The sequence below is a fragment of the Anabrus simplex genome, chromosome 1, assembly GCF_040414725.1.
Source record: "Anabrus simplex isolate iqAnaSimp1 chromosome 1, ASM4041472v1, whole genome shotgun sequence".
Taxonomy (NCBI): Eukaryota; Metazoa; Arthropoda; class Insecta; order Orthoptera; family Tettigoniidae; genus Anabrus; species Anabrus simplex.
Genome location: NC_090265.1, coordinates 598,266,411 through 598,280,466, shown reverse-complemented (window position 1 = coordinate 598,280,466; position 14,056 = coordinate 598,266,411). Strand labels below are relative to the sequence as shown.

General features: G+C 39.5%; 1 protein-coding gene and 2 non-coding genes across 5 annotated transcripts in view; 2 read left to right on the top strand and 1 right to left on the bottom strand.

Moving 5' to 3' along the window:
• The window catches only part of LOC136857181 (probable phosphorylase b kinase regulatory subunit beta), a 119,800-nt gene extending 118,108 nt beyond the window's left edge, over positions 1 to 1,692 (top strand). For all 3 annotated transcript variants that reach the window (XM_067135630.2, XM_067135629.2, XM_067135627.2), the window contains one exon: positions 1,356 to 1,692. In XM_067135630.2, coding sequence (XP_066991731.1) covers positions 1,356 to 1,529 — 174 coding nt within the window. In that variant the 3' untranslated portion in view covers positions 1,530 to 1,692. The remainder of the gene's footprint in view (positions 1 to 1,355) is intronic.
• An 875-nt stretch (positions 1,693 to 2,567) lies between these two features.
• TRNAL-CAA (transfer RNA leucine (anticodon CAA)) lies at positions 2,568 to 2,644 on the bottom strand. The gene has a single exon. It is a non-coding gene; the product is annotated as a tRNA-Leu (tRNA).
• A 232-nt stretch (positions 2,645 to 2,876) lies between these two features.
• TRNAL-CAA (transfer RNA leucine (anticodon CAA)) lies at positions 2,877 to 2,953 on the top strand. Its single transcript has one exon. It is a non-coding gene; the product is annotated as a tRNA-Leu (tRNA).
• Positions 2,954 to 14,056: the final 11,103 nt, after the last annotated feature.

The window sequence follows — 14,056 nt, the reverse complement described above, 5'->3', positions numbered from 1 at the left end:
AAGCTTTTGAAATGTGGTGTTACAGAAGAATTCTGAAGGTGAGATGGATAGATCGAATCACGAACGAAGAGATACTGAATCGAATTGGTCAGAGGCTAAATTTGATGAGAAGAAGAGATAGAATGATAGGACACATCTTAAGACACCCAGGACTTGTTCAGTTGGTTTTTGAAGGAAGTGTAGGTGGTAAGAACAGTAGGGGTAGACCAAGGCATGAATATGACAAGCAGATTAGAGCAGATGTAGGATGCAATAGTTATGTAGAGATGAAAAGTTTAGCACAAGATAGGGTGGCATGGAGAGCTGCATCAACCAGTCTATGGACTGATGACTCAAACAACAACAGTGGTATGTCCGAGCTGTCAGTGGAGAGATGGCGTGGAATGACATCAGTAGACAAATAAGTTTGAGTGGTGTCTTTAAAAGTAGGAAAGATCATAATATAAAGATAAAGCTGGAATTAAAGAGGACAAATTGGGGCAAATATTCTTTTATAGGAAGGGGAATTAGAGATTGGAATAACTTACCAAGGGAGATATTCTATTAGTTTCCAATTTCTTTAAGAAAAGGCTAGCAAAACAAGGGATAGGGAATCTGCCACCTGGGCGACTGCCCTAAATGCAGATCAGTAGTGATTGATTGAGATGAATTTGAATAAGGAAGTCTAAAGAACTGAAGAATATAAAAGAGGCAGTTTTTATGTTTTTGACAAATGTGTATTAATGTGCAAATATTGCAATATGTGAATTAACTGGCAACACAGACACACATGGAAAGCATTGCGAATACCGAGAAGTGCACAAGAAAAACAAGGAGGTAGGTGAACAAAAGAAATGAAATGGCAACAATCCATTGGAGACACACTCTGGGCTGCAAAGATATTTTATTTATTTACAATTTGCTTTACGTTGCACCGACGGAGGTAAGTCTTATGGCGACGATGCGATAGGAAAGGGCTGGGAGTAAGAAGGAAGCGCCAACGGCCTGGTGTGTAAATGAGAAACTATATAAAACGACCTTCAAGGCTGCCAACATTGGGGTTCGAACCCACTATCTCCCATATTCAATCTCACAGCTGCGGAACACTCACCGCATGGACAACTCACTTGGTAGGTTGTAAAGAAATTGAAGGCTGACAAGGAAGCATTTACTGCTGATACAACAAAGACATCTTTGCACACAAATGCACCCCTTGAATAATATTTAAAGCGACATATTTTTATAATGAATAACTGCTGTTATGTTTGTTTTAAGCACCACTTTGGAGAATTAATTCATCAAACAATAGGGGCTCTATGATAGTTAGTATATTGTATATGAAAATAACCAGTATCATTTCAAAACTCTTTTTACAGGACAGCAAGTTGGACAAATCTGATGACATGACACCATTCTACTCAGCTCACTACAGTATCACTACTGGCTACCTGGCACGAGCTGTTGTGAACAGTGTCTTGCGCGGTGGACCTTTGCCAACAACGACTGATGATGATGATGCATGTCAGGAAGAGCCCTGCAGGATATCCTAGTTTGAGTTAGTGGTTAACTGATTAATGTCTCCAAAGATATTTTAATTGTTAAAGAAATTTTTGAGTCAGTAGAGTTTAATTACAGTATATATTTGTGAATATGTTGATACAGGTTTTTGAATATTTTGTGTTTTATAGTTAAAATAAAAATTACTTTACTGTAGATTACTTCATTGATGTTGTATTGCAGACCATTTTCTAAGAATTCACTTGCATTGCTTATTGCACCGGACTAGACAAAATCATTATCCAAGAGGGTGAGTGGGGTTGATAGCCGAGTGGTATTATCACTGTATTCTCACCTAAGTGGTTGCAGTTCAAATCCTGGCCAATGCTCATGGGATTTTTGAAATGAAGGAGCACATTCCTGCGGTATGAATTCCCTGTAAAAACTAGAGGTCCTGCAGCTCTGATCACAATATCAGCAGCCACATAAAAATACAAGCTTGCTTGCTTGTTATCCTACAAACTATACACAAATTTTGCAATTTCTAGTTTCCTGCATTTTGACATTATCTGATCAAATATTCTAACTGCTCACATGTGAAGAATTTGATACTGTAAGGACATACATGACAGAAACTTCTGGGAAATTTTATTAAAAAATTGAAAATATATTTCCCTATTGAATATTAAATTTTCACGACCTCATTGTAATCGAAACAGACTTTCAACGTATTAGGTCGTGTTACGTACATGTAGTACGTGTTGAAGAGATGTTAAGTACAGAACAAAAATGGCCAGCCGGACACCAGTGGGATCCGAACCCACAACCTCCCGATTTTGCGTTGGTTGCTCTACCAATTGAGCTATGGTGGCCTAGGCCATCTTTGTTCTGTTTGAAAGGATCTGAGCTACAGGTCTGGCACTGCTGCTAGCACACTGTAGAGTGCGTTTAAGTCGCCCGTTGTGGGGCATGTCAATGAATATTGATTTTCACGACCTCATTGTAATCGAAACAGACTTTCAACATATTAGGTCGTGTTACGTACATGTAGTACGTGTTGAAGAGGTGTTAAGTACAGAACAAAAATGGCCAGCTGGACACCAGTGGGATCCGAACCCACAACCTCCCGATTTTGCGTCGGTTGCTCTACCAATTGAGCTATGGTGGCCTAGGCCATCTTTGTTCTGTTTGAAAGGATCTGAGCTACAGGTCTGGCACTGCTGCTAGCACACTGTAGAGTTTAATACGTTGAAAGTCTGTTTCGATTACAATGAGGTCGTGAAAATTCAATATTCATTGACATGCCCCACAACGGGCGACTTAAACGCACTCTACAGTGTGCTAGCAGCAGTGCCAGACCTGTAGCTCAGATCCTTTCAAACAGAACAAAGATGGCCTAGGCCACCATAGCTCAATTGGTAGAGCAACCGACGCAAAATCGGGAGGTTGTGGGTTCGGATCCCACTGGTGTCCAGCTGGCCATTTTTGTTCTGTACTTAACATCTCTTCAACACGTACTACATGTACGTAACACGACCTACGTTGTGCCATTTCACAGTTCTATATTTGCATCAGTAGGAACAAAAATGGCGTTCAAACCATTAAAAGGTCAACGTGAAAGTAATTAACATCGGTACGAGCCAAAATGATAATCCTTTAAACCAGTAGTCACCGAAAGAACCATTCTTAGAAGGCTGTGAGAAAAGAATGACAGAAGCGGATTATTTAAACTAATTATTAGAAAAAAAAGAGATTTCCATTAAAATACTCGACACAATTCAGCACTACGGCAAGTAAGACGGAGTCGAGTATAGAAATAAGCCAACTTATCTGTTTCCAAGATCAACTATTGACGGAGAATAAAATCCGCGGCAGCCTGCTCAACGTCAACTGTATAGATTGATATAACTGCGCGAAATTTAAAGACCAGCGAAAAGGAGTCGTCAAGTCTGGTACAATTAATACGTCACGGCTGGACTTGGAAGCTTTATATTTGTCTGATACTGCACATCGTAGAGAGCAGAATCCAACCAGCTGTCAAGTGCATTTCTAAGAAGCACGGAAAAATTGCATTCACTCGGCAAGCAAGAGAGTTTATAAATAGTGGCACAGTTAGAGCTCTTATAGCGAAACTAGACGGCCCAGAGCATATTTATTCTAATATCATTGGCAGTACGAAACGAAGATAAATTACAACATGACAGCATTAACTAATACATTGTATTATTCTGTTCCTGACGTACCAGAGACCACTATGATGTTCTAAAAGACCAAGGCAGAGACTACTCCGACTATGGTGGCGCTTTACGAGATTGATGACCCAGGAGGATCGGAAATCAGCTGAGAGGACGAGATGGACCCGATTACCTAAAGCAGAACCATGGAGCGAGGCCTACCATTCCCGATGACCAACAGCGAGATGGCAAACAGGGCCCAATAAGCAAAGTTAAGTCCCCTATGAGTCGTTTTTCGTAAGTAGAAACCTTTATTTTTTGGCTGTGTGTGATATGATTTGTGATATTGTGCGTGTGTATATAATATTGAAGTGTAATTACATGGAAGTAGGTATTCATCTGAAGTTACTGTTAATCCCATATATAGGCGTAAAATACCAGTGAAAGCCGTTCGCAAATTTATCGATGTGGTGTGAGAGAAAGTGATAGATATTTTTAATCGTTATCAGTGAAGTGTTAGAGTATTATATGAATGTTAATATACATGTGTGATGGCTTTAACGGAATAACAAGCTTGGAGATCGTATTTAGGGAATGTTTACGACGAAGTATAGTAGTACAGCTTAGTATTGTGATACACTTTTCTTTGATACTATGACGGTAAGGATAATGTTTTTATATGTGTAGGTTATGGCACATATGCAGCGTATTTAATGAGATGAGTGCTTGAGATGCAGTAATATGAATGTTACGTGATATTTTGAAGTGATAAATGGTGAATGAAGTAATAATATAAGCGTATGTTAAGTTGTGATGGTGATATTTATTTTTATTTGAAAGGTTGGTCATAGTAGTCTTCTGAGAGATGATAGTATGTGTAAATTACGCATGCTAAGGTATATTTTGTTAAAAATGAAGCCATGTTTTCCAGTGTTGACTTAGTTAAATGTAGCAAAGGCTTTTCAGTCTGTCAAACACATAGCAAATACAATGTAAATTAAAACACTAAAAGCATATCTGAAAAAACACACACTAACATACAAAGAATGACATGTTTCGTTCTACAAGAACATCCTCAGATTCTATCAAATCACTTAAAATAAGCTTATATATGTACAGTATTGTTTACGTAGCGTAAACTTGTCAAAGATAGAGAGATAAGTGATAACATGAAACAGTAATGACAAAAAATAAATTATATACAATTATAATATAGTGAAAAACTTACGTATTTATCTAGACTTCCGATGTTAAGTCTGTTGTCACCAAACACTATGTGACAACAGACTTAACATCGGAAGTCTAGATAAATACGTAAGTTTTTCACTATATTATAATTGTATATAATTTATTTTTTGTCATTACTGTTTCATGTTATCACTTATCTCTCTATCTTTGACAAGTTTACGCTACGTAAACAATACTGTACATATATAAGCTTATTTTAAGTGATTTGATAGAATCTGAGGATGTTCTTGTAGAACGAAACATGTCATTCTTTGTATGTTAGTGTGTGTTTTTTCAGATATGCTTTTAGTGTTTTAATTTACATTGTATTTGCTATGTGTTTGACAGACTGAAAAGCCTTTGCTACATTTGCTAAGGTATATATTGAAACGTACTGTTTTCAATTGCTGTTTTTATTCCCAGATACACAAAATAGGTTAGGATACGATCTCAATGCCATCGATACAGAGTTGTTTGAGTATGTAGGATCATCAGATGAGCCAAGAAGCTAATAACATTAATAATTAGGCCTTCACTGAGTTATTTATGACCATTTTCAAGTACTCTCACACATGGTAACCTAATTCATGATTTTATGGGAGCAGTTTGACACATCACTGGTAACTTAGTCATTGGTATATGGATTTTAGATGAAGGTAGAGTCTTCTAACATGCCAATTTTTCCACTTATGGTATAATTTGTTAGAAAGCTAATTAAATACACTTGGCAATGCTACATTCAGCCAGATACGCACTTAAATTAAATTTCAACCATGGATTAAGATAATAATTAAGTGAATTAACCACATAAGCCTTATGATAGAATTGATTTGAAATTAAATACGACTTAGAGTGGACCTGAATTTGCTTATATGGAGATCAGACCCTATGAAATATGAAACATACCTGCAAATTTTCAAACATATGAGTTAACTGAAGTCCTCAGAAAATAGACATTGTTTTTCCCATACGATTTTCTACTGTGTATGGACACAGATGTTAAGTTTTAGCAAAGTGACATTCGTTTCACCAGTCATATGTGAATTAAAGGTTAAATGATAGAATTTTTGGTAACTTTGAGGAGCAATTCAGCTCAGTGAGAAGAGATTCCAGATCTTAATTAATTATTTATTTGGTTATTTTCACTGTGTTTTACATTCTATTTTGAAACTATAATCTGAAATGATGTATATAGTAGGGAGTGTAATTTTATTTTCATTTTTAACCAATTGGATGCATCTAATTCTTTCAACTATATTTAATGTTTCATTTGATTTATATATTTTAATTTTTCTTTTTCAATTGATTTCTGCGAACATTACTTAACTAAGACTTAGTATTTTGACTGGCCAGGGTTAATGAATCGATGATTAAGGCCTAGATTTCAACTACTTGATACGGGTTTTCCAAACCCATGTTTCTTTATTTCAACGTAATCGCAACGCATGGAGATGTTTAGAGCATTATGAAGCTGTCTACGTTATACGAGGCATCTTTTAACGATATATTACAAGACATTTACTTGATATTTAGATTGAATAGTCAATAAAAGCTGTGTAGTGAAACTATATAATTCTTTTAATGCCTACTTAGTATAAGAACTAGATATAAGGCTGTAATGGCTTATTTTCTGATTGCGATTTCGTTAGTAACATGTACGAATTTCTTGAAATACCGTAGTAACTTGGAATTTGCGATTAATTTTGGCGATATGCGAGTATGGTATCCGACTGATAGCGTGTTGGAGACGTCCTTCTGCGTAGGTTGAGATTTACCATAGGCCATCGGCGTACTTTCTCAAGCGGAAGCCACAACCCAGCAACATTGATCAGATAGAATCATTTATCAAGAGCTAGTCTGGATCTCATGTATCCTGCCCTGGACGCGGGAACGGTGCAACGTTGAAAGTCTATTTCGAATATTTCCCTATTGTTTAAACACAGGGTGGTGGTGATGATGATGATTATGCTTGTTGTTTAAAGGGGCCTAACATTTAGGTCATTGGCCCATAATGGTATGAAATGAGACAAAATGTAATGACAATTTAAAAGTCCAAAATTTATCCACTGACTAGAATTTAAAACGTGATGATGAAGAATGAAAGGATAAATATCAATTCAAAATAATCAGCGGAGCCAACTCACAATACTGAAAGTTGAAAATAATTCCAAAATCCATCCACTGGCTAGAATTAAAATAGATGACGATGAACAATGATTATGAACTTAAAGCAATCATTGGATCTGACCCGCAATGCCTCACCTTCCCAGAAACTATATTGAAAAATTTGTATTACTGACCGAGGGACTGCTTACAAAGCACAATTCTGAATCGATGATTCTTGTTGTCCAAAGGGGTCCAAAATGCAGGTCAGTGGTCCCTCATAATGGTACTTAGCGCTAGTAAAGTAGAACCATGGTATATCTCAAGCTGCGGTACTAATTAAGAGTAGCGTAGACTCACGGTGTTCCAAATGTTATGGTATTACTCAAGTATTGTACGTCGGCACGGGTATGCAGACTTATGGTGTTTCTCACATAATGGTGCCACTCGTAGGCAACGCAAGCCCATGGTGTTCCTCACATAGTAGGTGTACTAATCATAGGGACTCATATTATCCTGGAGTGTTCCTCACATAATGGGTATTAATCACAGGCAACGCAGACCCACAGTGTCGCTCATATAGTGCTACTAATCACAGGCAACGCCCAGACCCGTGGTGTTTCTCACAGTGGTACTTGTACCAGTTGGTACACCTATTCACCGCACATTTGAATTTTCCGCCTTAAATTACTATCTACCAGAGAAACTCTAGCAACTGAATTAATCCAACAGTTCCTCAGAAGATGCCACTGTGTGTATTTCGATTTGTTTTTGTTTTTTTGGTTGATCAAGAAGTGTGGACCTTCTCTGACAGATGTCTCTACTATAAAACTATGATCATGCACCTTGGTGTGAAGGGAAGGAACTTTTTGAAGAAATTTTGTATTCGAAAGTTTGTCTTTACTAAATTTTGTTCTTTCATTTATTGGGTTGGCAATATTAATCTTTCTTTCTGCCAGTTTTGAACTCGGCCAATCCCGAATTTCTTTAATTAATTTTTGACCAATAGTGTCTTTCTTCTTCGATGTTGATGTATAACTTTTAGCTACCCAATAAAGTTGATTGGGCGTGTCTTAATTATTCATGAAAGGTCTCGAAGCTTCCACGAGGGTTTAAAAACTGCTGATTTTCACGGCTCTTGGCCACTCGAACAACATCTAGCTCAGTGTGTGGATATGTAGCAGGGGGCGGGAAGCGCCTCTTTCTTCAGGCAGCCGTTCTTCAACAAGGTAATGGCCGTTTAACATCTTTATTTCTTGCTAGCTCAGCAGTTTAACCCTCGGGGCAGGTCCGAAACCTTTAATATGTAAACAAGCCATTGAAACATGTAAAATCTTTCCGGTCTTTGTAAAATCTTCATATAACTTTAACTGCAAATCGGGGATAGAGAGTGCCTTACCCTCTCGAGCTCCCCCTTCATCTTGAATTTGAGGCGACTACATTTTGTAACCGTTCTTCTATTCCTTCTTAATGTGTTAAATTTATTCTGTCTACGTGTCACCTCCATAGTATGGGAATAGTCCCCGCTTATCGGCCTAGCGCCACTTAGGTTTTAACAAGCTTCATGTAGGAGTGCAGTTCACGCCTCCATTCATCTTGGTATTTTGGGGCCATTTAATTAATTTGTTTTTTTTTTTCCACGAAGGCCCATTAGATTGGGTACGAGATACCCCTGTTTATATTTGTAAGTTGTGCCTTGATGGCAGTGGATTCTGAAATCTAGGTAAAGCCTTTAATAGGCTTGGAAAATTGAGAGCGGCTCAGCTTTTTCTTGGGTTTGAAAAGTGCCTCCAGGAGGCTTGAGGTTGAAAGTGGAGAGCGAGTGCTCCAGGTAATGAGGGGTTTTCTGCCCTTTGGTAATTTGTGGTTGTGAGCTGAGGGCTCAGGAATTGTAACTTGGGGCACGAAGCCCAGAATTTGTAAAGACCTCTTAACTTGTGCTTTGTTTGTAAAACTTCTATCGTACCTGAATTTTCATTGTTATTTCACCTAGTGAAAAGTTGTTAAATTTTTGTTGTTTGTTGAAAATATAACCTTTATTTAAATTTTTAAATTCTTCTTTCGGACTTGCAGTTAGACCCATTCCAGCCCACACCTTCTTTCACCTCTGCTGATCCACCAAAGCACAGTAACAAGTGGTAGCAGAGCGTGGTTGAATGGGTCTCAATTTAGCCCCTTTTGACGGCTAAACATTGCTTTTGTTTCGAACTCTAACAATTTTCTCCATTGCTGGAATTTTTCGATTTTTCTAATTTTGTAAAATGTCTGTCATCATGTCCGGCCCTCGCGATGTCCTCCATCCCGGCTATTTGCGCAAGGAGGAATTGATCTATGAATTAACAATTAGAAATGTTCAATCTGGAGGCACAGTTGCGGTAGATACCAATAAGCTTAAAGATTCCCTTGATTTGCCTATTACCATCCCAACTTTGGGAGAGAAAGTGATTGACGACGCTCTCTCCATGATAACTGATAATGCTACTGAGCTAGCATCTGTAGTTAGTTTTTTTTGGAGGGGGTGATCCATCACCTAATCAACTTAAACGTGTACAAGCTAGATTGTACCATTTTTCCAATAGAGTTAGTGATCTATTGTCTCTTAAGTTGAATGATATTCAAGGGAAGGAGGCTAGTGCTGTTTTCGAAAACCTTTCCCAACTGTCCAGTAAGGTTAGCCTGTTGTTAACTGGGGCAGTACCCCCCAAAACCAACCAACCCACTCTGGTAAATGTAGTTAGCGAGGAGCATTCTCCCACGGGGGAAGAAAGTAGGAAATCTGTAGGAGTCCAACAAACATCTGTCCCATTAGAAACTGAGTCCGGTCGGCGCACATCCATTCCACCCTTTGTGTTGAATAATGCACCCTCTGAAACAGCTTCTCCGCCCCCTATGCCTTTACCTACTATGTCACCCGGGTTCAGTAGTTTACCTCATCTGTTAGCAATGTTGCTCAGGGGTATTTCTAATTCTGTTAACTCCACCAGTGATGTTATTTCATTTCTAAGGTTTTTAGTTGAGTTCCAAAATCACGCCCTTGCATTTTCTCTTTCTCCGTGTCAAATTATGCAGATTATTTACCCCTATTCCGTTGGTGTTCTCTCAGACAAGATAGTAAGAGCAATTGCTGTTTAATCATCTATAGAAGAATTTCACGCCCATCTGTTAGCTAATTTTATTCCAGCTCGAGCTAGGTCATCACTAATTCAGAAGTACTATTACCGAGTACAGCGGCTGGAGGAAAATCTTGCCGACTTCATCCAAGACATCAAATTCTACACCAGAGTATTTGCCCTCCATTTTCCAGAAGATCAAATTGTTCAGGCTATTGTGGAAGGCATTTCACCTCCCTACATGTCATATTTGTGTTTTGCGTCGCGTCCTCAAACTTTTACCGAATTAGAGGCTATGGCTGTCTCAGCGGAAGGAGTTAGATATGCTGACACACTACGTGTCGCGAGGGAACCCCCTCCTTCTTCAAGTAACATTCGGCTTCCACCTCGTCGAGCTTTCACACCTCGCAAATGTTATGCTTGTGGGTCTGCTGACCATCTCCGCAACAAGTGCCCTTTGATTAAATCCAATGGGGCAAAGAATGGAGCAGGGTCATTTTGAGGCTGTTTTAAATGCGGCGCTTTTCCCATATTGCCAAGAATTGCCCGAATTCTAATAGCACTCCCTCCTGCTCAACTTCGGGTATAACTTCCACCAACAATCAAAAGTGACTATTGGTTTCGGCTGAGTCGGCTAACTCATCTTTCCGAGGCTCAGCCCCAAGTAAACCAGCCGAAATCTCAGAGAAAACTCAGTCTTCTAATTTATCTTTTGAAGGTCCCAAAGAATGTCTTAAGATTGCGGCAGATCCCCCGCACCTGTTCCATTTCTCAAAATTGAATTAAATAATGAGCCTGTAACTGCTCTTTTAGACTCAGGCAGTGTTTGTTCCATTATTTCGGCTGAGTGGTACTCTAAATTAAAATTTGTTTGTAAACTTCCTGATTTTTGTTCATCTTCGGTTCAATGCATTTCGGCTAACACTTCTCCATTAGAAATTTTAGGTTTTCTATATGCCAAAATTAGAATTGTTAAATTTACTTGGAAAGTTAAACTGTTTGTGGCTGAGCACTTGTCTTGCCCCATTATATTGGGAGCGGATTTCATGTCTCACACCGGTCTAGTGCTTGACATTCAGAGCAAGTCGTGCACCTTCAAATTTGCGAGTAATTTCAAAATCCCTTTACTAAAATGTAATTCTGTATCTTGTTCATCTGTTTTGCCTACCCAGGATGAGATGTTGTTAGACCTTAGACATCTACCTGAGGATCAGGCTGAGAGTATTCGCAAGTTGTGTCAGTCGTTTCCAGAAGTTTTCTCTGATACTCTTGGTGTTCCTGACCTCATCGAATACAAGATTGAGGTTACGGATTCGATCCCTGTTCGATTTCCTCCTTATAGGTTATCTCCACCTAAAATGAAGGCTCTGAAGGAAATCATAGATCAAATGTTAAAAGATGGTATAATTCTGCCTTCTAAGTCGGCGTATTCATCGCCTATTTTCCTTGTTCCGAAACCCCAAGGTGGCTTCAGGCCTGTGATTGACTATAGGGCTTTAAATCGGAAGGTGGTGTTACAATCTGTGCCCCTTCCAGACCTTCACTCTTGTTTTTCATGGTTTCGAAAGGCTAAATTCTTCACCATCTTAGACCTCAATCAGGCTTATAACCAGATCCCTCTGGCGGAAGAATCTAAACATCTTACAGCGTTTGCCACGGATTGGAACTTGTACGAATACAACCGCGTGCCTTTTGGGCTCCCCATGGGAGCAGCCGTGGTTGCGAGACTGCTAGACAGGGTCTTCTCCGACATCAGATTTGAGTATTTATACCATTATCTTGAGGATGTCGTCGTATTTTCTAAGACCTTTGAAGAACATCTAGATCATCTGAAAGAGGTCCTTAATCGCCTTCGTAAGGCAGGGTTAACAGTTAAGCTGTCCAAAGTTGCTTTCGCTAAACCTTCCATGTCATTTCTAGGGCACATTGTGTCGCCCGATGGTGTCGCTGTAGTTCATTCTAGAACACAGGCCATCCGTGATTTCAAACCTCCTAAGGACATCAAAGGAATTGCCAGATTCATTGGTATGGTGAATTTCTTCAGGAAATTTATTCCTAACTTCGCTAATAGAGCGGCGCCCTTGAACTTACTTCGTAGGAAAGGCGTCAAGTTTGAGTGGGGGCCTTTTCAACAAGCCACTTTCGAAGATCTCAAATTAGCTCTGTGTAATGCCCCTGTTCTTACCATGCCTGATTTTTCGAAGAAATTCATCGTCCAAACTGACGCGTCGGCGGCGGTCGCTGCAGTCCTTCTTCAAGAGACTGAATTAGGGAGGCGACCCATCGCCTATGCGTCTAGAACTTTATCGGTTCAAGAGGACAAGTATTCAATTTATGAACTTGAAGGTTTGGCAGTCTTATTTGCTCTAGAAAAGTTCTGCCTCTATCTGGAACATGTCAAGTTCGACTTGGAGACAGATAACCAAGCCTTAAGTTGGGTCTTAGGTAGGCCGCGTCGCACTGGTCGCATAGCCCGCTGGGCCATCAGAATTTCTGCCTTCCAATTTGATGTTAGGCATATTAGAGGAACTGAAAATATTGTGGCAGATGGATTAAGCCGTATGTTTGCTAATAATGCAGAGCCCTGTGAACAGGAAGACAGTTCTTCACTTCCCGAGTCCAAACCACCTGGTGTTAATGCCATTCTAACTGATGCTCCCATGCTGTTTAGGGATATTGAAAAATATCAACGTGATGATCCGACGCTGGCCCCGATCATAGAAACCCTTTCTTCTGGGGAACATTTTGTCCCTTATGTGTTGAGGAATGGTGTTTTATGTTGCCTGTCGAGGCATGATCAGAAGATTAAAGTTGTGGTTCCACCTGTTCTTGTACCTACGATGTTCAAGTACTACCATGAGACCCCATTAGGGGGGCATTTAGGCATCTTCAAAACTCGAGAAAAGATCCGAGAAATGTTCATTTGGAAAGGTATGGATGGTAAAATTCGTGAAATGGTAAAAGCTTGTAAAACTTGTTGGCTGAGTAAACCTACCATGTCCACTAAGCTAGGTTTATTGTCTTCTCACCAAGCGTCGCGCCCCATGGAACGTCTTTACATCGACTACGTAGGACCCTTCCCCCAATCTAAGGGGAACGCCAACAAATTCATTCTTGTGTATGTAGGTGGTTTCACAAGATTTTCCTGGTTATTTCCGACTAAGCTGGCTACCGCTCAGTCCACTATTTCTTGTTTAAATTCCATATTCGCTTCCTTTGGTCCGTGTCAATATATTGTTTCTGATAATGCGAAAGCCTTTACCTCCAATCTCTTCCGTAAATTTTGTTTTGATCTATCCATCTCACATGTAACAACTTCTGCATACTATCCTCAACCATCCCTTGCTGAACGGGTCAATCGTAATCTGAGGTCGGCTCTTATTACCTACCATCATGATGATCATTCCAGGTGGGACACGTCCTTGCATTGGTTAGCTTTCGCTTTGAATTCGGCGGTTCATGAATCCCATGAGTTTACTCCTGCTTCTTTGATGTTTAAGTTTGTACCCAACACGCCGCTCTCTAACCTTTGGTCTCTTAGTGATATTCTACCTGAGACAATAGATCCAGATAATATTAGAGATCTTTGGAAGAAGGCTAAGGCCAACCTTAAAATTTCTCATGAAAAGGTTAGGGAAAGATATGATCGTGGACGGAGGCCCACCAATTTAAAGGTAGGAGACCAAGTTATGGTCAAGAACTTTGTTCCCGCGGGCAAGCTTGCCCCCAGATTTCATGGGCCGTGCATTATTTTAGATTTTCTTACGCCGGTCACATTGTTAGTGAGCAATCCAGCCACTGAGAGGATCTTTAGGGTACATTTATCACAAATTAAACCCCTGTAGGGTCATTGTTAACTTTGCCACCTATGTGTTGCAGCGGCGTAAAGGTTATATTTTGGGTTTTTTTTTTTTTTTTAGAGGCCTTCTGCCCCAATAGAGTTTCATTGTTATTGTAATCAATATT